The sequence below is a fragment of the Drosophila elegans genome, unplaced genomic scaffold (assembly GCF_018152505.1).
Source record: "Drosophila elegans isolate 14027-0461.03 unplaced genomic scaffold, ASM1815250v1 contig_149, whole genome shotgun sequence".
In the NCBI taxonomy this organism is placed as follows: Eukaryota; Metazoa; Arthropoda; class Insecta; order Diptera; family Drosophilidae; genus Drosophila; species Drosophila elegans.
Genome location: NW_024545513.1, coordinates 16,354,086 through 16,377,732, shown reverse-complemented (window position 1 = coordinate 16,377,732; position 23,647 = coordinate 16,354,086). Strand labels below are relative to the sequence as shown.

Below are 23,647 nucleotides of genomic sequence, written 5' to 3'. Positions count from 1 at the left end.
ATACATATGTACATATGTCTATATATATGGTCGGTCGTCGAATCCCCGTCTCCTTTTATTTCTGCCCAGCTGATCCCTGCTTGTAAGCGCATTAACGTTGCGTAATTTTTGTTGATTGCTTTGCTGATTCAGCGTTAATTTTTCAGTTAACTTCGTTGCGCATGGGTTTCCTATTTCCCATTACTGTTTTTCCCGAATTTCTGTTTTGGGGTTTTCCGTTGGGCGCGAATTTGGGCGTCATAGTTGTAGATGTTTTGGGGGTGAAACTAGTAGATAATTTAGTTGATTACCCTAAGTGAGCACATTGCTGCACAGTTTTCTGAATTGGAGTGTGTTTCCGATTTTAATTTAATTTCCAGCAATTAAGAACTGCATAGTGAATATCATGTTGCTGAACATATTTTGAATATTTTTATTTAATAAATAAATATGCAAAAATCTATATTACAAAAGTAAATATTAATTAATTATGAAATTGTGAGAACCATTGATAATTAGATTGACCCAGAACTGGATCTTTATCTGACCTTTGATCTTGGTATCTATAAACTATTTAGCTGAATCAAAGAATCATTTTATTTAACACCCAATTGAAGTCTTTCGGCAAATTACCAGCAGTCCATTAAACATCAAATGTAATATACCAGAGCACATTAAGTAATTTCTCCCTAATGTCAGCTCCAGTTTTTCGACCCTTATTTCAGAATTGTTTTTCCTTTCTCTCTGTCTACTTTCTTCCATGAATCATGGCCTCTTTTTTAGGAGAAAAGGCAAACCATCGATTAAATACATCAGGCCATAACAAATGAGTTTTCAATTGTCATCGTCATCTTGGGCCATTAAACGCACTCCTACACTATTTCCCTCTGACCATTTTGCAGCTCGCACTCAATTAGCTGAATAAAAAAATCGAAATGAAATGAGATGAAGTGAAATGAAATGAAATGAAATGAATCGAGAGGAAGATGAAGAGCAAAAAGAAGAGAATATGGCAAAAGGACCTGCAGCAAATCGACGAATAATGAACCGCACAAGAGAGACATTTAAAGGGGCAGAAGTGACCCCAATTATTTGGGGTGTACGAGTAGGCGAACGGGAAATAGAGAAAGGCGACAGAGGGAATCCAACATTATGCAAAGAAAATGCAAAACGCAAAACGAATCGCATATCACAGAGAGGCTTACTTGAGTAATTTCATTTTGGGGCCAAAAGTTGTATAATTGAAGAGCTCCTGCAGGATATAGCTTTGCCAAATCAATTAGATACATAGTTGGTGATGGGGGAGGAGAAGGGGTCCGGGTCAGGTTGGTCATATGAAGTTTTTGACAAAAGTATAAAAATTAAAATTGAAAATTGGATGGATTGGATGGATTGGATGATAAAATGTTGGAAAACTACTACCACTTTGGCTTCTCAATGATGGTGATGATTTCCCAGTTGATGTTGGTCAGTGCAGACAAGGGCTGGCAAAAAAAATATTTTCAATACCAATATTTTTAAAACTTAATATTTACTGATATAACCCTCTCTTTTTGATCAACATAAAGATATTTAATATTTAAGACTTTTTTTTAAGTTTTTACGATTAAGTCGCTATAAAATGACCAAAAATTAATTTTCTTTTATCTATAATAATAAAATATTTATAAAAATAATATTCTAAAATAATTTTAAATTAATTTTCTTTACTTTATTTCTTATGCTGATGAAATGTTTTTCTCATGATCATCAAATTATTAGTAAATAACAAGATTTTTATTTTGTATATTTTTGGAATTCTTTTTGAGAGTGAGATATTTTGTACTACTTTTTGCTTTTCTGCTATCCTGACGCTGATGATGATTTTGATGATGACGCTGATGACGATGAGCATTCGCCGGCACTCGAATCCAGTTGAGTTGAGTTGAGTTTTAGGTCGGGGCTTCCCCTCCTCTGGCCTGCATCCTGGGGCCATCCTGACGCCCGCAAATGTAATTAAAAGTGCTTTCAGCAGCATCAATTAGAAAGTACAGTGAACATACACACACACACACACACACACACACTTACATATACACACAGATACATAAATGGATAGAAAAGAGATAGACGCACATAGCCTCGCGTGCGGGAAAGTTGTCTTGTAAAAATTGTGTTGCATACTTGCAGGCACTTTTCACAAAATTAATTTCAATTTGCACACACAATGTGTGTGTGTGTGTGTGTGTGTGTGTGTGGATGTGATGTGAGTGAGTGAGTGCTGTCAAAGCATCCGATTTACCTGTGGGAGGCAGAACGACAGAGAGAGAGAGAGAGAGAGGGGGAAAGAGAGACAGAGATAGTAGTAGATGAAATGAAGAAAGGTTTTTTGGGTTTTACGTACTGCAAAAAGTTTAGGCCAAAAAGTTTCGAGTTTCAGTCTTCGTTTTTTTTTTCACTTTGCATTCGTGTGTGGGTGTGTGTGTGTGTGTGCAAGTGGAATTAAACGCACACATATGCCTGAGCACACACACTCTCTTAGGCACGTTTCAGGCTTCAAGCTAAAAAGTAGAGAAAGCTAGCAAAACAAGGCCAACAAAATTTCATGCCCGCTCTCTGGAAAAGCCCACCTCGCCCTTGTGTGCTGAGTCATCATCAACAAAACGGCAACAACAAGGCTTTTTGACACTCGAAATTGAGCCACAAACAAACGAGAAGCGAGAAAAAAAAAATCGCACACACACACACACAAGAGGGCAAAAAAGAGGAAAATCATGAAAAAAAAGTTAAATGGCAAAAAGCGAAAATGCACAAAAGACGGCAGCGAACGTAGAAAACTCATAAATAATAGCCCATGACTCTATGTCTGTTTCGGTGTATGTGTTTGTGAGCGTTCACCAATGGCTTCAAAAAAAAAAAAAAAAAAAAAAACGAAGATGGTTGCGGGTGTAAAAGAGAAGAAAAGCGATTCCAGTCCCCAACTTTGACTTACTTTAAGCGACACGCTACTTAGGAACCTCTACCGCCACCCATGACATTCCATCCCCATCCCCCCATCCCCACACCTCCCCCCACCCACACACTACCCCTTCTCGATCCTAAAAGCCCTGGCTTGTGGCTATTTTTCACAATTTGTTTTTATTTTCTTTGCTGCTTTTTCATCTGCACTTGCTACGTGTTCGGTGGCCACTGCTGTGGGTTAACCTAGAGCCCCCACCCCCCTTTGCAACCCGCCCATGCTCATTTTTTTCTCTTTCTGTCGGTCCGCAAATTTAACATGCAAAGCATAATTTGAATGCTCTGAGTCCTGCGACTGACAAAAATTGCAATTACTGTAGAAATGCGTTTGCGTTTCAATCATAAATAATACATTTTCAAAGGCCATTGCGAAATCTCTCTTGAATCTCTCTTTGTTTGGTATAGTCTTAATCACATGATTTTTTTCTGAGACCCCTCAACAATAATATGACTTATATGACTCAAGGGTAATTTTTTAAACATTTTCATACTCTAAATTTAAATATGACATGAATTTATAAATCCATATAGGAATACACATTTCATTCTTAAATGTATTTATAAATTGAACTGGGTATTTTTGAACTTCAACCAAATGTTGATAAAGTATTTTAGCTACCAAATTTTCTCTTAGCATCCTACACTCATGAAACGCACTGTAATTATCCCGTCGATCAGACCAACGCATTTGTTATTCCTTCGCCTGTCGCCGACTGCTGAAGAACCAAAAAATACAAATAAAAAAAAAAGTAAAAGAAAAATGAAAAAGGACTCCAAACAGAAGAGAAAAAACATTTTGCGTTTTATTTTGCATTAAAATTCTATTTGTCTCCAACTCGCATTAAGCATAACAGGCGACGGAATGGGAACTTTTTCTACGTGTGTTATTATAACGCAATTTTCTTTTGTTTGTTTTGTTGCTTTCGTTGCTTTTCCAACGCTTTTTCTACTACACGTTCCCCCATTTCCCTCTCGCACATTTGCATCCGAGTTTTTCCAACTTTGACCGCTGTCGAGTGTCCCGCTCGGGCGAAATTAAAATATCATAAATTTGAGTTAATTACGGTCGAGTAAACATTAACATAATTGTGTTTCTGTCGTCTCCGGTCGGCTCTTCGCCCTCTTTGACCATTATAAGTAGCCCCTGAAGTACTTATTGGCCGGTTTGCTTTGCTCTCCGTTTTCTACTTTCTACTTTTGGCCAGGCCACGCCCCCTACGCTTGTGGACGGTGGGGATGACTTAAGTTTTTAAATCGAAAGTTTGGAATTGACTGCGGCTTTGATATCTTACATTTTCTATGGCATTCTTGAAGAAGCCGCAGGAATAGGCACTTTTCTCGTTGGTTAGATAAAGTAGTTAATACTTTAAAAAAGTTTTTTCTCTTTTATTTTAACTTGATGTTCAAGCTCGATATGTTTCACATTTTATGAACAGAATAAAACTTTTAAAGCTCTGGTAAAGTAAAATATTGTAAACAATCTGTAGGTGCTTAAAAAAAAGTTAATCCTTGCTAATCATTGTAATGAATCTTTTGTCGAACTGTATCAATTGTAATTCCAAATTGGTTTTTATGAAATATTTACTTGAACATGAATTTAAATTGGGGAGTATGTAATTTGAAATCACACTGATTTCGTAGTGCCAGAAGGAGCTGGAGAGGCTTTGTCGACATTTGACTTTCCGCCTTAATCCTTATTGCTCTTATATGTTAATCTTTGTCTTCATCGCCATATTTATCCACAATATCACCAGTAAAGTAGAGAACCGCTTTAGGAATAATCCTGACGCGTAAAAAGTTGCCAATTTTGTAGTCGGCTTCTAGGGCCTTAGCTTCTTTATATTCATCGTCGTCTTCGTTATCAATTGACCATTGGGGTGAATTAAAGAAGTTGAAGAAAGACTCCACGGGAGTATTATTATTTGTCTTGACTGTGAGATTCATCTTGTCCTTCCAGTCGATGTCGCATCCCTGGCACGATTTCACCTTGTGTCCTTCATAGGCGAACGGATCGTATTGATCAATGGAGGACCTTAGAAAGTACTTCTTCGATAGGACCGAATTGTCAAAGAACTGATTGGCTTCGAAATGGAACTCCAATTTGAATGCGTGCTGCAAAGACAGTTGGATATTTTGGTCAGACCTAAATAAGTAGTAGATTGTAGTGTCAAACCTACCCCTACATCATACCGAACTGTCACATCAATTAGGCGGCGCAATGCTGGCTCATCGTGTTTCTTTATCATGTCCGTGATCATTGTGTTGCGTAACACCGTTAGCCAAAAACCGGGAACACCCTTTGCATCGCTCAGCGGCACCTCTTTGACACGACCAAAATCGTTTTCAGAGCTCTCATCCTTAACATTCGAATGCTGTTGATCGGGTTCAGTTTCCCCCTCGATGATGGCCTTTCGCTTGTTATATAGTTCTTCGTACTTCTGTTGGTACCGGTACTGCAGATCGTATACCTCATCACAGAAATTCTTCTCCATTTTGATCTTTTCCAATTGTATGTTCTTAAGAACCACAATTTTGTTCTGAATCGGAGTGGGCAGCGCCTTGACCTTTACTTGCAAAAACTGACGCCGCTCTTCGGGTTGCATATGACTAGGTGCGCTGTTTTTGGTTTTTACAATTTTTTTAGCCTCGGAAGTCATTTTGAATATGATTTATTTTTTTAAGCTGTTATTTGAAACAGCCTTCTGGGATAAAATTTTTATGAAATGCACAAATTATTTATGGTAACTTGATCTCTTTACAGAAACATTTTCCATTTTCATTTGTAAAGACTACTGTGTTATATTTCATATCCATTTTGTTATAATTCTTAATGATTGTAAGTTTTGGTTACATGCCATAACGGCCATGGGCGTTAACGCACTATTTTTTAGTGGCATGGGCACCCATTTGATATCCGGGGAATTGGAGATTTTAGTCTTAAAATTCTTACTTCATGTACTCAGATTTCGGTTCTAGAGTGCACATAGAAATCTAATTTCGAAATAGCTTTTTCCGCCCTTTTCGATGTCCTCATTTCCTGCTGAAATACTGCTGCGTACTTTTCGTCGCTGATCGAAACTCCAATTACTTGGCAAGTTTATGAGCTCCATATGCGAGTACACCGTTTGACTTTCCGCCCAGCAAGTTAATCAATGGCTTTCCACTATTTTACCGACCCCCCCACCCCTTCCCACCTCTTCGAATACCACCGTTGCCCCCGATTAAGCATGTTTTGCTGCTCCTTTTGGCCGGGGAAACAAGCAAAAACCTGTCGCACTCACACAAAACCACGCCTCTTTTTAAGGGGGCGAAACGGGACAAACGCACACACACACACACACACACTCATGCGTGCATTTGATTACAATTTGTCGCCCTTTCAGCTTGTTCAGCAAACAGTGCGGATGAAAAGCGATGGGTTTCCCAGGGGATAGTTGGGGGCGGTGAGGGGATGGGTAGGGGAAAGCGGAGATTCTCCACCATGATTGCCTTTCAGCAGAGCGCGAGAAAAGAGGAAGTGAAACGACAGCAGCAGACGGAAGCTGGGGCGGATTTGGTCGGTGGGCGTGGCCATAAGTGGCAACGTTTTGGCTGTTGCACTCGCCTCCCCTTGCATCCGCCCCCACAACACCTCCCCATTAACACCCATGCATGCTGCTGCAATTTCCCTTTGTCGCCTGTCAATTTTGTGGCTTCTGATTTGCCCCATCTCCGCATTACATTCTTCGATCATTATGGCGGTCAGTCCAAGTGCAGGTCTTTAACAATTTGTAGCGGCGAAATTGTGTGTATTGTGTGCATAGGCTGGGTATCTTTATGCAATTTATTTACATGGTATTAACACTTTTTTTAGTGGTTTAACACTGGATGTTCTATATGGTCTATCTATCAGCAATTTTAAGGCCTAAAATAAATAAATATAAAAAAAAAAAACAAAAACCAGATGTTCTCTTAAGACTGATTGAATTATGTAGGACATTCTTTTCAACACATACAGGTTTTGAAAGCATACTATTTCATAGCGCTGCCAAAGAGGCCATGTACTCAAGTATGGTATGTCTTTTTTTCGAATGTTTTCTTGTTTCAAAAAAAAAAACTTTGTGTATGCCATTAATATGGTATTTCCGCAGTGTGACAGTGTGTGGCAGGATTAAGTTGGTTGAACTGCGTTTAATGGGTGCTGCTCCTGTCTATTCTCATTATTTTGGAATGGCCGAAAAGAGGATATTCCGCATAATTGTCGCAGGACATGCACTCGTTACATATATGGGCTCTTCCTCTTCCTCTTTCGACTCTGGGTTTACCTTTTTCAGCTGAGCTCCGTCTAACTCCCGTCATTGGTACAAATTTGTCTTTGTGTTTTTGTTTGCACATTGCGTTGCCATGGCTAGCGACATTATTATTGTCCCCCTGCCTGTGACCCCTGACCCCTTGTGTGGCATATGCCATTGTTGGTGTTAGTGTAAACAACAACAGCAGCAACAACAAGTGCAATCCCGACTCCGGCAAAAGCCAAACAAAATCTGCATAAACAAACACACACACACACACACAACTCACAACACACAACACACATTGATGGAAAAAGGGCATTGGCCAGTCGTGTGTGTGTTGTTGGGGTTTTTGGTTGAATTATTAGATTGCCTGGAAAAATTGCTGGCCCTCCACTGTCACTGGGCTTTTTCGCCAGCTTTTTCTCAGCTCCACACCACCCCACCCCATTTTTAACCCTTTATTTTCGCGCCGTTCCAACTGAGCGGGAAAAACTGACAAACAAAAGCTGAGCTGCGCTGCGTTGGCGCCTTTTTGCCAACTTAATTACTTTTGAAATAGTTGAGCGCACACCAGCACAACACACCAACACATCACATTGCTCGACTGACAAGCGAAGGACGAAGAGAATTCAGGCAGAGGCAAAATGGAAAAGCCTTTGGGTATAATGCATATTTCAGCTGCTGCCTTGGCAACCGGAAGTCGGCTTTAATGAAGTTTTGCAAGTATTCGTTACTTGCGAGTATCCACATCCACTCAATGCACTTTCGACCATTCGTGTGTGTGTGTGTGTGTGTGCATGGCGTATGTTTCCAGGGTTTCCGATCAATAATTATATTGTGCAACAGCCTTTATGTATTTATGAATGCATTAGGGCATCATTAAAACAAGTGCCCGGCAGTAGGGAATGCTTATGTTTAATCACTTTGCAAACATGTGTTATTTGGGGTCCCTGTTTCTCTTTCGCTCTGGGGTTAATGCATTTCGACTTGGAAATCATTAAAAGTGGGACAAAGTTTATCGCATTAATTTGAAAGGATTTCAAGGACAAGAGAAATATTACAATCATACTGCAAACATGTTCAATTCCGACACTAGGTACTTACATATTATTCTATAAACGTACAGCACAGAGTACAGCAGTAAGAAACTGGTAATTGATGTACAGTCTCCACTCCATAAAGTCCCAAACCAATTCGCAACTTCTGAGGGATCATTTGCCAGGCAAGTGCCTGAATGAGTTGCTGAATCAATGAGTGCACACTGGCTGGATTCCGCGAATCGCTTGCACTGCAGACCAACGCACAGCGAGTACAAAAGCGTGGAAAAGTGAGGAGCTTAAGCCGTGAAATGACGGGGAGGCAAAGTCTGCTCCACTTTGATTGTGCGCGCGAAAAAAATTGAAACAAAACCCAGGGACTTAAGCCTCTGGATTTAAGCTAGCTGAAAGGAAAAGCACAGATCAGGGGAGCACCCATTGTTGCTGGTCATAATTGGAGAGTGGAAATCTAGGGCCGGCGAGCAACTCGCTTTGATTGCAATCAGCGCCGGCATTGTCTTCCAATTCTGCCCCAAAATCCCTCGCCCTTTGCACATTAATCCCGCTCCCTATTCGCTGTGATTCTCCTTCAATTGTCTCCGGTGATTATCCCTTTGCTGATTTCTACAGCCCTCTTATAGTACTGAGCGAAAAAGCTTTGATTCAAATCATTGGATAGCTGCGAAAAGCAGATTTATTTTTGTTTCAATGAAATAGTTTTTAATTAAAGGCTTAATAAAAGACATTTAATTTAATTAGACAATTTGTATAATCAGAAAAATGACTTCTACTTGTTTTTATTTTTAAGATTCAGCTTTTTCGAATATCGTAATACCACTATTCAAATAATAAAAAAACATTAAATATTAATACAACCTTTGTATAAATCTACAATAAATTTAAGACATCTTATAGTAAAATTACGAATTTTTTTGTATTGCTTTATGTACTTAAATGTGTTATATAAAAATATCTATGGACAATATAGAATTACAAAATTTAAAGACATTAAATTATATCTTCATGAATTGTTTTTCTCCATGATCACCTTTCTCTATAAAAGAATTTCTTGTGTATACAAACAATTAATGGTTAGAACATAGAGTTTTATTCAATTGTGTATTTTATCATATTGTCCTTAATTTGGCATTGTGCTCTCTCTCTCACTCTCTCTCTCTCTCTCTCTCTTTCTACACGCGCTTTCTATCCTTTCGCACTTTCGCCACAAAGGCGTCAATCAATCAATGTATCAATTGATATCGTTATGCATAATTTGCCCGGACATTCATCATCGTTCCGGGCATTTCGCAGTTGGCCACATGGCTGGTCCTGTCATGTGGTAATGAAGCATTTAAGCAATCGCCTGAACTCAGCACTTGCTGCCACGCCCCTGCCTTTGCGCCTTCTCGCCCCCTAATGACGGCCATTAATTGTTCTTTGGCTCCCGGTTGGCAATATCCCCAGTATATGCCTAGCTCCCAAACGATGTGGCATCATTTTTTATCGCTTTGTCACGAACGGAGAGGAGCTTAGAGATGTGGGTTGTGCCTGTACAATGTGGCGTATGATTAATGTGCCTCGGCATGTCTTTGTCTGCTGTCTGCTGTTTGCTGCTGTCTTGTCTTTGGTGCCTTTGTTTGGTGTCCCATCCGTAAGCCCATGCTCTCACACAAACAGATACATATAGTACATATACATATACATATACATGCACACAAATTCTAAAATACTTGGGTACTACACATAACAGACATTACGCATACGCATTGTTGGCATTGCCAGGAATGAGGAATTATTCGGCATATCTCCGACAATGACAACTTGTTACTCTTCCGGAAATCGGAAGTCAATTGACCACAAGAATGCCGAAGAATATCAGAATAACCTCGATTCGATTTTAATCGTCCTTTTTGGTTTTCAGGCCGCTTCGCCGCGATGGGAGCCCCAGATAGCCGTTCTCTGCGAGGCCGGACAAATCTATCAGCCGCAATATCTTTCGGAGGAGGGACGTTGGGTGACAGACCTCAGCAAGAAGACAACCGGCGCCACATGTTTGCGTGATAAAATGGATTTGCTTGATTACTGCAAGAAGGTAAGTGTGTATATAATTTTTTTTCTTTTTTTTTTTTTGCATTTGATTGAATTGCTGGCAAAAGCCAAAGAAAAGCCACATAAAAAATTGCAATTTCCATTGCACTTTGCATATGGAAAAGTTACTCTGACGCCGAGCTTTGGTTCGTTGAGATTGCGCATACGCCATGTGGTCAAGGGGCAGGAGAACTAGCAGGAGATGGAGATGGAGTGTAGAACTGCCTGCAAATGTGGGTGTTTTTGGAGGGGAAAATGTAATTTTATGGTCCTGGCTAACGCTCGAATGAGCCTCCAGAATGCAGCAGGCAGCAGTAGTTGAGCTCAGTTAAAGGAAAGACTGGGTGGTACAAAAAAAAAATACAAAAAAAATATATAGCACAAATATATATGTATATGTGAAACCCGTCGAAAGAAAACCAATAAATCAAAAGCAGCCACCAAACAGGGGAGGGAAAAGGGAAAAAAAGCTGAGTGGTCTTGCTGTATGGCATCAACAATTTAATTTGCGCTGCGTTGAAAGCGTTTACATTGAGACAACATTAAACGACACTTAATTAATTTTCCATTAATTTTCGCTTTTTTGCATTATGCGAAACATCCCCGTCCCCATGCAAGTGTGTGTGCTTATGTGTGTGTATCCTGTATCGAATGGCATGCTTGTCATTGCTGTCATAAATTGGCATTCCATAGTCAACATTTTGTCCTCCGTTCCAATTCCTTTGACTTTTTAATTAAATTCTTCTTTTGCCAGTCGCTGGCTAATGTAAGCTCCTATCTACATCGACATCTCTTGCACTTATGCTCTTGCAGAATGATGTTGTTTTTACATCATCATCAACTTCGTCAAATGTTCAATAATAGTTCATAAATATTGACATTGCACATTGGTCCCAGTTTTTCCCGAGCAAAATGTATTGAGAGCGGCATGTGGCATGTGGCATATAGCATGTGGCCGGGCAAATGAAATCAGATCACAGCCAACAGCTGCTGCTGTCCATGTGTGTCTGTGTTTGCCCTCCAGCGGGGGAAAGAACACAGCAGCTTAAATAAATCCGATTGCTGCTTTTATTTCAAGTTTAAAGTGCCTGAATATTAATCACGATATCTACACCAAGTGCTCAAAGAGTCGGGGAGAGAGCAATTTGGCCAGGAAAATTGGTTTGTGCCATTGATTTGTAATAAAATTACCACTGCTTTGGTTCCTCCATGCCATTTGGGATTATAGGATTATAATGATTCTGTTAGCTCAGATTCAAAATGGATATATTAATTATACTCTGATTCCACATTCTAATTGATTTAGTTGGAAATACAGAAATTAAATAGGTGTAGTGAAAAATATGGGTTTTCAGAAAATGAAATTCAATACAATTTCAACAATTTCAAATTTCTGAAAAAAAACTAAGTGGCAACTTTACTACTCAGTCTATAACTTCACTTACCTTTCGTATTTAAAAATGTGTACTTAAATTAAATTTATATTTTCTTTGGTCGTTAATTCACTTTTGTACACATGTTTTCGTCAAGTAATTTTCCCTGGGAATGGTGACCCATTGATCCATTAAGATTATTTCTAATCTTAATAAAAAATTGGTTATTTTATTTTACTTCGGTTTTAAAGAGTTTAGATATTTACTTGCTTTTTGAACGTCTCGCTGTGCAGCTTGAGGTGGTCTTGAGTTGCAGTTCACTGGTGGTTGTCGAGCCATCTGATCAGCCAGTGTCATGTGCTTGGGATGTGGTTTAAGGCCAGGTCAGGTCAGGACTGTAGAAGTCAGAACCCGACCCCCTTTTCCCATTCCCATTCCCTTCCCCTTTCCCTTTCCCTTTCCATTGTTCCCACTCATCGACGGCGTCATTACAATCATCTGTATGCAAATAATGAGCCCGGCAAGCTGTCAAAACTGTCGCATTTGATTCTGACATGCAAATTTCACCCTGACTCCTTGCCGCGCCCAGGATTCGAGTCCTTGGCTGTTCTGTCGCCTGCAGTTGCTGTGTTGCCACAACATAAATCGAAATAAACATACACACTCACACACTCTGGCACTTGTGTGTGATGTGATGTATGTAAATGACAAATATTGTATTGGTTTTTCATTTGCATTTGGTTTTTTTTTTTTTTTTACGTTACGTTTCGTTTTGTTTCGTTCCATTTCATTTCATTCGGTTTTTCTTTGCCCGCCTTTTTAAAACATTTGTGCGTGTATACTTGCTGATATTTTATGTAATTCTCGACGGCGCATTTATTCGATGTCGCCTTTTTTCTGCTGCCGCTCACACATTTTATAATTATGGTAATTTATTTATTATGCTTAATTTACGTCGGTGGCAATGTTTTTGATGTTTCTGCCCCCGTTCGCGCCGCAGGCTTCACTGAGTATAAAATCCAATAAAAACGTAATTAAGCTAAAGAGCCCGCAGCAAACGAATTGGATGAGTGTGAGCCTCGTTCGATGGCTTTAAGATGGGTTTAGTCAGTGGCCACACGGCGTATGCATTAAGCTAGATTTTGGGCAGCTTTGAATAAGGAATTTGTATATTTTTAACTCCGATTGGAGAGTGAGTTGAATATATTCTGTTGTAGCTAAATTAGACATCTTAATAACTGCCTTGTTGAAACGCGAAATTAGAGTTAAACAAGGCAACGTTCTATTTATATCAAAGTTTAGGTTTTCATTTGAAATACTACAACAGATATAACTGATTTTGTTTGACTTTAATTTCTTAATAATTTCTAAAAAAACGTTCGATTTAAAAATAAAGAACTATTACTCTACGAGTAAAAGGTTTCAAAAATTATTATATATATTTTATGGAGTTGCCGTCTTTGAAAACCATGTTATATTTGTAATGGATTACATTCTTTAAAACAGCCAAGCCTCTTATGTCAGATCATTTCTACTCATGTTTGAGCACTTGGTCTGTTGAGTTTAGTGACTAGGGCTCACACGTCGTATGCATAATGCGGCGATAGAACAAGGAGAGTGGCCAAAATGGGCAGCTGACCACGCCCGCCTTCTACTTCAGCTGCACGCAATTTCCATCCGCCCCGTTGCCCCATTGCCCCATTGCCCAACGCCCATTTACTCGCTGCGAACGGCAGGAAAATCCTTCAAACCTCCAGAACCAAGGCATCACTAACGAAGACCCACCCAGGCCGCAGCAAAGGGAAATCGAGGAGGCGGGGGTGGTGGGTAGTGGGATGTTGGGTGGTTGGCCAAAGCTCTGCACTCTCCATTAATGTCAAGCCCCCCCCCCAAGTGGGCGTGGGCGTGGCTGTGAGTCGCACCTTAAACATTTCGCCCCAGCCAAATTTGGCTATTTGCATGCAGTTTTTGCACTCACTTGATTCCGCTGCTCTCGCTTCGCAAATAAATCACGCCAACACTTTTTCACTCGACCATTTTTGTTTGGCTTCACCTTGACGCTGGCCGCAAAAGAAATTAATTAAAATCGCTTTATTGTCCTTTTGTCCGACGCTGCCCGGCTGCTCTTGCCAACATGTTTATATTTATTTATATCATTTTTTCCCATTTTGCTGCCCAACGTTGGGTTTCTTGTTTTGATTTCGTTTCAATTTCCTCCCCTCCCCCCACCCGTTCGCTTGCTCAGCAATTCAAATGGAAACTAATTAATTTGGCTGTGTTTGCCAAGCGGTGTCAGGCTTCAAAATGTTGACCCTTCCACCCCAAAAAACCCAGAAAAAACAACCGACACGAGTCCCCAATCCCAGCGATGTTTGCCCGGGCTAACGAGTTAAATTACATGTGCCTTGGGATGGGTTTCAAGTTACGCCAAAAAAAAAAAAAAATTCCCGAAAACTCTGGATTAATAATGATAAATGAGACTGGCTGATGAGTGGCTGCCTTTCAAAAATTCTCTGAGCCAAAAATTGCATTTTGCAGACATAAATCGCATCTAAATTCAATTAACTACACTCAATTCGATGCGAAAATGGGGTGCTCTTTAGTTGGATTTGGGTTTGTGCTTCGGGTGTGGGGTGCCCGTAAGCTCATTTGGTGGAAAATCTCATTAAGTGACTGGACGCGAGGGGTACGCAACCGCGGACCAGAATGTTAATTAGGAAGGTTTGTAATTGAATATCCCCAAAAGCATTTACCCCTTAGTTTCTCTTTGTATCATGTGTGCGTTTGAGTGGGCCTAAACACTCCTTGCTCCTTTACAACTGGCCGTTTGCTGGCATTGATTTGGCCGCATCATCCTCCTTCGCTGATCGTTTAATTAGGAGGAGTGTTTTGGCGCCTCTCTCCGCGCTTCTCATGTTGCCCTCTTAAGTTCCGGCTCAGTCGATTTATGGCCAACTATGCGCTAATTATGCGCTGTCAGCGCCTCGGTCGCATCCGCTTCAGGAGCAAACTGAGCAGGCAAATATAGGGCTTCACTCGGAAAAAGTCAACAAGCTAAAACAATTGCAAAAATAATTAAACTCAATGCAAAAGTTCTGTGATTGATTTGAAAAAGTTTGACGTTCTTAATCTAAACCAGAAACCAACTCGGATTCTAAGTTAATTATTTTAAAGCGATGAGGACTAAAAACTTTTTAAACAGTGTAAGCAGTTAGCAGACTGTTAGTTTGAAAGCATTAAACTATTATATTATCTTACAATATAAACTAATGAATCAGTTTCTTTACTTAAAACCAATTTGTATTCTGAGCTATATATTTAAAAAAAAATAAACGCCTTGCAACTATTTTCTTTATTCGATGCATTTTGAAATCGCATTAGCGGATGAACTTTAAAAAGTCTGTTGGAATACAGTTTTTTTCCAAGTGTATGGACGGTAGAATTTTACACAGACACGCCGCTTCGAGAGCTGGACAAACACACCGCAGCAAGAGAATTGCACAGTGGCTGTTGTAGTTTGTGCATAATTGCACCGGCTGGAATAGTTTGCGCATCATTGGAGCCACAGATGAGGCGCTCCTTGTAATTGCCACTGACCCGTCGGCATCTGCCACCGCCACCGCCTCCGCCTCCGCATCTTCATCCGCCTCCACATCCACATCCGCATCCACATCCGCATCCTCATGCCGCGTTGATGGCGCTGACAGGTGAACAGCTGAACAGCTGAACAGGTTGGCCACTCATCGTTGATGGACACCAAAGCAACGGAACTATATTTACGAGACGCCCGATAATGGCCGCATTGAAACCCACTGAGCTGGCAAAAAGTAGTTTAGTCGCTAAATAGTTTAGCCTTCCCCCCCCTCCCTACACCCTCTCTGTACACCCCTCATCTGTAATATGGCTAAATATAGTTTGGACCAGGAAAAAACGGATACACACCCGCACACACTCGCCATCCAGATAAAAGAGACAACAAATGGGCCCGTTTTGCCAGCTAAGCCGCTCGCTTAAATGCCTGCAAAATTGCACCGCTTTTGGGACCTTTGGGAAAGGTCCACTAGTGGGTGGGTCAGTGGGTGGTGCGGGTCGGATCCCTAATTCAATTGTTTGTAATGTTGCTGGACATTTAGAGTTAAATGCTTGCTTACACATAATGCCCATTAAAGGTGATGTATGTGCGGCCCGTTTGGGGATGCTGAGCCCCAGGCCAGTGGGTTTTGGTTTGGGTTTGGGTTTAGGTTGGGGTTGAGGTTTGTGGGTGGGTGGTTTTGGGTGGTCTTGGATGGGTGTACGGTTGGTCGGTTGTGCGAAACTTGCCAGATTGTGGTGCCCTGGCATGTGGTCGAGCCATTAGGTAGGTAGCCCCGCCAAAATGGGCATGTATAACAGCGGAGCTATTGCAACTAAAACCAAAACTACAGCAGTCCAATCTAAGAATCTGTCTAATGCAGGACTTTTAACCAAACTTTGTTTATGTTAACTAGCGTACATTGTGTGCTTTCATACGAACTTAAGAATATTGAGATTGCAACTTATATATTGAATACTGATTATTTAAAGATTAAATCATATTAAAGGCATACATTTCTATGTAAATGTACCTATACCGCTAATGCTTTTGTTTATAACTAAACGATATTTAAATCGTTCATAATTATTTAGTCCATGAATACTCTGGAATAATTTATTAAGCAATTATTGAAATGATTACTCTCCAATCCTTTGATAGATTACAAATACAGATACCCCAAATACTTAAGAGGATATCGGTAGGTTTGAAGTCTTGAAATATTTGAGGAATTTAGTTTGCTTACTCAATACCAATTGTTTACCTGGCCTTCACTGCATTGTTCTAAGGATTCCTATAGAAAATCATTTGTTTATAAAAATCAACTGAGCTGTTTTTATATGGGGTCAGGTATCGTCCTACGGCATTATAACTAATATTTATTTCCCCCGAGCTTCTCCGGGCATTGTTCTCTATGCCTAAGTGGAGCTTAAATTTTAAGCTTTATTTGCTAACAATTGCTAATTGATAATTCCCTTAAATTCAAGAGAAAATCGAAAACAGGTGAAAATCAGTTTATTTCCTTGGTATTTACTGCATTGTTCTAAGCTGCTGAAGCATCTATAAGCAGCTGCTTTGTTAATGAAAATTGTTAAATAGGTCGTTTATATTTAGGGTTAGGTGTCATCCTGCTTGAATGAAGTTGGTGCACTTAACTAATATTAATTTGTCCACAATTTCCCGGGGGATTATTCTCAATTCCCAACTCCTGTAAGATGCACACGAAATATGCCTGAATAGAGCTTAAGCTCTCAAATCATTTAATTCACCATCGCCATCGATTCGGTAGAGGTTTGTCTCCAAACCCAGACCATCTGATTCTCCATTATCAAATGAGCAGTGCAGACAAAGCCAACTGAAGCCGATATAGCAATCGCACAATCGAACCGCTTACTGTGTACAAACAGAGGTAACCATGGAGCAGTCGTAATTACACGGCATTACCGTACAGTGCGTATCAGCTTATCCCATAATGGGAATGGCCTGGCCCCAATAAAACCGAAACAGTGGCAATGGGAATCAGAAGCAGAATCAGAAACAGAATCAGAAACAGAAGCCTCGGGGTAGGTCAGCCATTGTCGGGTTCGGACTTTAAACACACATGGCGGACACGCAAAGCCACACCAACCCACACATACACACACACACACACACAAATACACTTTGTAATACACCCACCATTTACCATATACCATATATACACTCCTTGCACACTCGGATGGCACCTTGAATTGTGTTTGCTTTCTGGCCATTTGACTGAAAGGACACGATGACACAAAAGTTTGAGGAAAAAGCGGGGCCAAAACAAAGCCAAGAGCCAGGAAAAAAAAACGGAAAAGCCGCAGGACTAGTCGAGGCAACAATAACACAGCGTTTGGCCTTTTTGGCCCTAATGCCCCCGTTAGTGTTTGTGCTTCTCTTACTGTTGTTGTTGATGTTGCTGTTGCTGTTGCTGTTGCGTTTTCTGCTTCTCCTTCTCCTTCAGTTTCAGTTTCTCTGCGGTCCAACGGGGCGTATGGGAAATTATTTTTACAATTTCAATGTCAACATGTTGGGGCGAAGGCCGAGTGTTGGGGGTTTCGTCATTGAATGGCTGTTTTTGAAGTTAACTAAAAATAAACATACACGTTAAGTGAAAAGAAAAAAAAAAAAAAAAAAACATAGTATGTATACGCCGCGTGACCAGGCTTCAAGTTACCTATACAAAAAATACTCATTCGCTATGAGGATCGGGAAATGCCAAGGCGTGGCAAGACTGAAATGAAAAACAAGGCAAACAAAATAAGGATGCGAATAAATGCAAATAGCAAGTTGCCACAAAATGATTTGCCACGGCACGCACCGTCGGAACCAAGAAGAGGGATTTGCCAACGGGGCCAAAAAAAAAAAAAAAAAAAAAAAATACTAATAAAAAAACAAAAGGAGTTGGTTGAAGAAACGAAACACCATGTCGGTGGCACATTAAAAAATCATTTTCAATAACGCGCTCCACTGCCAGGTGTGTACCCACCCCGCTGGCAACTCAATTGTTTGCATTTTGCATGCATTGACAGACAGGGCACACCGGGGACCTGGCCACGTCCACGCCCACTCCCACGCCCACACCCACTCGCCCATCTTCAACCAGTCTCCATTCTCCGGATACAGATGTTATATATGGGGATGTTAGACGCTGTCAAACACTCACTTGCCACTCCGGCTTTCTCCTTTTAACTGGATTTGTTTTTCTTGGACGTACGCCTTACCTTGAGGACGATCAAAAAACAACTTGCCAACAGGAAAAAAAAAAGGATTCGAAAGAAACAAAAGATCAAGCACCTGAACAAAGGCATACAGTGTATGCCATTTTGCAAGTTGTTCGAATTGGATTTGCCATAAATAAACCAAATGTCTCTGGGCCACAGGATTTTCGCTAAAGTCAAAGTCCATAAATCAAGAGCAGACAAATCCGTATAAGCAATTGGCTAACAACATTTAACTTTGAAGGACTGCCACATAACCATTTGTATGACAATTAACAGAGCGACCAACTTTTTTCACAGCCTATTAGCGGCCAACAATTTGTTCAATAAGCCAATTAAAATACAATTTATACGAATTGTAATTTGAGTAAGCGACGAACTTTTGCCGAACAATTCAGTGGGTGACAGTTTGTAAGCTATAATTTTGTAGCCTAGAGGTATGTAATAATTTTTAATGCGCTCGAATAGGATGCAGAAACGCCGTAAAGCAGATTTAAATTAAAACCGTTTAGGGCCAACAAAAATGGATATTTAATGTTTTTGTAGACTAGTGTATTTGAATAACTATGTCAATAAGAATTGTTGTTATGCTTGAGTTTCTAACTATAACTTTGGTTAAATTGCATTTTGGACTTCTTTCGGTCAGATACACAAACGGTTAAACGTACAGTTCTTTAAATCAACATTTATACAATTATTATGGTAAATGAGTATTGTTACCACGTTTTTGACTTGGACAAAATGTGATTAACGTTTGTTTCTCTCACTCATATAATACTTATATGAACGAAATGGTGGATGAGCAGAGATGGCTTAACCTAATTAGACATACCTTTTGAAATTCATTGCATAACAATTTTACTTAGTAGTTCGCCTGAAGGTATGCAATAATTTGTGCTACGCAAAAAAGGGGACTAAGCTTTTGCGTAAAAAAAAAAATAAAAATATGTATATCCAACAAGGCGGGGAATAAATCTGAAGGACGACGACGATAGCGACAACAATGTGGCCTTGGCAAACGACATTTGCGCTGCCATTAATGTCCGCGTATTGAGACCCGTCTAATTGCATTGCTCAAGGATACTTGTGAAGCGTGTGGACAGCAACAATGGCGTTGTGTCCTGTAATCCCATATATTGTATAGTGTATCGTGCATATGTATGTGTGTGTGTGTGTGCGTGTGTGTGTGAAATTGAAACGAAACGGAACAATGGTGAAATGTCAAGTTTAATTGTTTGTCTGTCATTAGCGCACATTCGCCCAACAAAAAATACACATTCACCCAGCGATGCAGCCAGCGATGCATGGATTTTTTGCTCTCTGCTAATTTTGTACAATTAAATTTGCCTGCTTCTATGTGTGTGGGTGTGTGTGTGTGTGGGTGTGTGTGGCGGTGTGGTGGTGGGGGCGGCTAGGCCGAAACGAAACAAAAGAATCAAATGCTGTTACAATAACTTGCGCCGCGCTTATTTGCGGCAAACTCTCTCAAGCGAGCCACTTAAACAGCCTCACGCTCGGCTGAATATGTTTTGATTAAGCCAAGTATAACGAACACATTTCAGCCAGGACGACGACGACGACGACGACGACGACGAATGGGTGGCATGAGTCCTACGAAAGTGAGTCTCACTTTCCACAGCCGACTGCCTACCGACTGCTGCCTACTGGCTACTGTATACTGCCTACTGGCTTTTGAGTGGATTGATGGTTGGGTGGTTTGGATGGTTTGGATGGTTGGGTGTGTGTATCCATGGGCCCGAGGCACGTTTATATACGCCATCGACCGCTCTGGTCAGGCACTGGGCCGTGTGAATGACATGAAATCGTCGGAGGTCTCTTCCCACCTTTCCACCTCTGCACCCACACGCCCCTCCAATAATGTGGTGCGTTTCTTTATTTTTAAAGTGCTGGAATGTTCGGGGCAGTGAGTCCTTGGTGCTGCCATGACTGTGCACTGTGCGGTTTGTATCGAGTCGCTGGCACGCACGCAACTCCCGAAGCGAAAACATAACCTGGGCGGCACAGTGGATCACCAGGGGCACAAGAGGTGCGATTCGGTTGACCCTTGCGGTTACCTTACAGCCGCTAAACATTCCTGGGAATTGCACATCCTACTTTGGTTACCACTCCGACGAATGATTAACTGCCAGACCAAATCGTATATTTCCGATTTCAGGTAGTTTCTCATTAATTGTTCATGGAACATAGCAATATAGTAATGTATGTATATATAAATGGTCAGACAAACTCTTATATTCAGTTGTTATGACCCCTTTGTTAAAATATATTTATAATTAACTTAAAGCCTAATTGTATCTTTTTCCTGAATATCCATCGTTCAGTCGGTTTCTTGTGAAACTCTTGGCACTTTTGGCAAGTTCTTAATTAAAAGGCATTCTGATTTCATGATCTTGAACTTTTTAATTGTCTGCTTTGGCACATTTCAATTTGGTCGAGAGGCAAGTGTGGACACAAGTCAACTATCGCCCGTTATATGTATGTATGTATGTATTGTATGTATGTGTTATGTACGTGTTATACTGTCAATGCAGTCCAAAGATCGTCGTCCACTGTGCCATTATGGGCCTATACACTGGCAGCATATGGAATGACCACAGCACAAGGCCTTATGCCCAAGACTTGGTTTATTTTCTGTTTGTTCGGGAAGTCCGGCAGTTCAGTTCCGTTCCGTTCAGTTCAGTTCAGTAAAGTTCGGACTAGTCCAGTCCAGTCCATTCCAATTGGAAAGGGAGAAGGAGAATCAAGGGGGGGGTGCAAAGGGGAGAAAGAGGAAAAAGGGGAGAAAGGGGAAAAAGGGGCCTTTGGGGTTTCGGTTTTCAGTTTGTCTTGACATGCATCAGCATCATTATTTTGTGCTTTTAATGTTTTATTTAGCCTGGTTGCCGACAGCCATACGCAGTGTGGCCCCAAAAAAGGGGGGCTGGATACTGTGTGCATGTGTGGGTGCTGTCTGACCGCCTGCGAGCGATGCCTACGTGCCGTTTGCACTCATTTCTTGCCAGGCCTTCTTCCTCCCTCTCTTTCTCTTGCCACTCTACCCCTCCCTGTCTCCATTCACTATACCCCTCTTTTTCAGTCGGTGGGAGGGAACCATTTGCAACCAAGCACTCAAACAACATTTAAAAAGGCCTCATTTTCATGAGCTGTTGTGTGTGTGTGCCAGGATGACGATGGCGAGGATGAAGATGGGGATTCAGAGGAGTATATATATATATATGTGTGTGTATGCCACTCGGCACATAATTGTTTGAAACAAATGTAGTGCACACACATACGAGTACACGTTCCCATACACATGTGCACCCATCCACACCCACACCCACAGACACACACACAGACACCGGCATGTGGGATATTTTATTAGGCCATTCAGTTAGTCAGTCATTTAGTCAGTCAATCAAGCCGGGCAGGCAATTAAAGTTTCACTGCCCATTGTCGGAAGCCAAAGGCAACAAGAACAACCAGTGAGAGCGACTGCAAAAAGAGGCAAATAAACACATCAAATGGCCTGGCAAACAAGGCCTCGGCTCAAAAGGGTATCGGTTGGCAGGATGTGAGAGGAGGATCGGTACGAGGAAGGGAGTGGCCACGAGCTGGGGAAAATCCTTTCAGATAAATGAAATTCCCCAGAATCGCCCCCAATGAGAACTTGATTAATAATGAATTGAACAGCACAGCCGGAATTTAATATCTCTACCACTAAATAAAACTGTTACATAAGCCTCTTGGTTTAGTGGTAAACTGATAAATAACTAGTTGCATTCAACTTTAATCAGTATATGTGGGGGGGGGAATACTTTTTAGGTCGCAATACTAAAGAACTGTAGCGCTTAGCTAGGTGTTTTGGGGGCTCTAATATAGGTAACTAAAAACTACACGAAACCTAATACACATAATTGTTGAAAGCTCGTCTGAACACCTGTTTTGCAAATTAGTACTTAATTACATGCGGGATTTGTTGTAACAACTGATGAATTTTCCATTAAAAATATTTATTATTTTGACTGTTCTATAACCTGTTATACTAATGAACCATGGTTGATGAATACTAATAAATTCACTGCATCCCCTTCTTTAATTGAATTAAATAGGAGAATTAATGTTGTTATCTGATCCATAATTAATTAGCATTTTGACTGTCATTTAAACTGTCATACTGAATCAAAGCATTACAAAGTGGATTAATATAAACAATTTCATCTTCCGAGCTAAACAGCCCAATTAACCGTTGTTGTTGCAACATTTGTCTCATCTTTTTTCAGGCCTATCCCAATCGAGACATAACCAATATTGTGGAGTCATCCCACTACCAGAAGATCGGCGGCTGGTGTCGTCAGGGTGCTCTAAATGCGGCCAAGTGCAAGGGCTCCCACCGCTGGATCAAGCCATTCCGTTGTCTCGGTGAGTTATCATCAAATAGTGTAGTTAGTGTCTAGTCCAAAGGGACCAACAAACTGATCCGTTCTCCTACGCTCCTGTGCTCCTCTGCTCCATCATCCGTTGCCTTCAACACCAAACTTTAAAATTCGACTCCAATTCGACTCCACTCCACTCCACTCCATCGCGACCACTCGACGACGTTTGGCTTCAGAAGGACCATTCCAATCGGACGCCCTGTTGGTGCCGGAGGGCTGCCTGTTCGACCACATCCACAACGCCTCCCGCTGCTGGCCATTTGTGAGGTGGAACCAAACCGGAGCGGCTGCTTGCCAGGAGCGCGGAATGCAGATGCGCTCCTTTGCCATGCTCCTGCCCTGCGGCATCTCGCTTTTCTCCGGCGTGGAGTTCGTCTGCTGTCCCAAGCACTTCAAGAGTGAGTACTGACCAGCAATATATATCTATGCACCATTCCCATTGCCGTTTGTCGTTTGCCGTTTGTTGTTTGTCGTCGGGCGTGTCACACTCCAGTCTTTTGAGACTTGTGACAGAAATATGATATTTTGCAAATCCAACGGACATATATATTTTTTATATTTTTTGCAATCCTTTTTAAATAGTCGATGCAAAGCCATTAGTCACTTTAACCCTGTGGTTATGCCATTAATTATTCAAAACGCAAATCAAA

The 23,647-nt window shown here is 41.0% G+C and overlaps 2 protein-coding genes across 15 annotated transcripts in view; one reads left to right on the top strand and one right to left on the bottom strand.

Moving 5' to 3' along the window:
- LOC108137627 (amyloid-beta-like protein) overlaps positions 1-23,647 on the top strand; it is a 53,726-nt gene that overhangs the window by 23,663 nt on the left and 6,416 nt on the right. For 10 of the 14 annotated variants that reach the window (XM_017259401.2, XM_017259403.2, XM_017259407.2 and 7 more), the window contains 3 exons: positions 10,209-10,379; positions 22,845-22,983; positions 23,174-23,395. In XM_017259401.2, the coding sequence (XP_017114890.1) occupies positions 10,209-10,379; positions 22,845-22,983; positions 23,174-23,395 (532 nt within the window). The remainder of the gene's footprint in view (positions 1-10,208; positions 10,380-22,844; positions 22,984-23,173; positions 23,396-23,647) is intronic. The other 4 variants (XM_017259402.2, XM_017259413.2, XM_017259414.2 and 1 more) reach the window with 1 other exon arrangement.
- LOC108137629 (nucleosome assembly protein 1-like 1) lies at positions 4,427-7,827 on the bottom strand. Its single transcript, XM_041710669.1, has 2 exons — positions 5,154-7,827; positions 4,427-5,088 (listed from the first exon to the last, which is right to left on the bottom strand). Exons 1-2 carry the CDS (start codon positions 5,631-5,633, stop codon positions 4,687-4,689), a joined length of 882 nt encoding a protein of 293 aa, XP_041566603.1. The 5' UTR covers positions 5,634-7,827; the 3' UTR covers positions 4,427-4,686.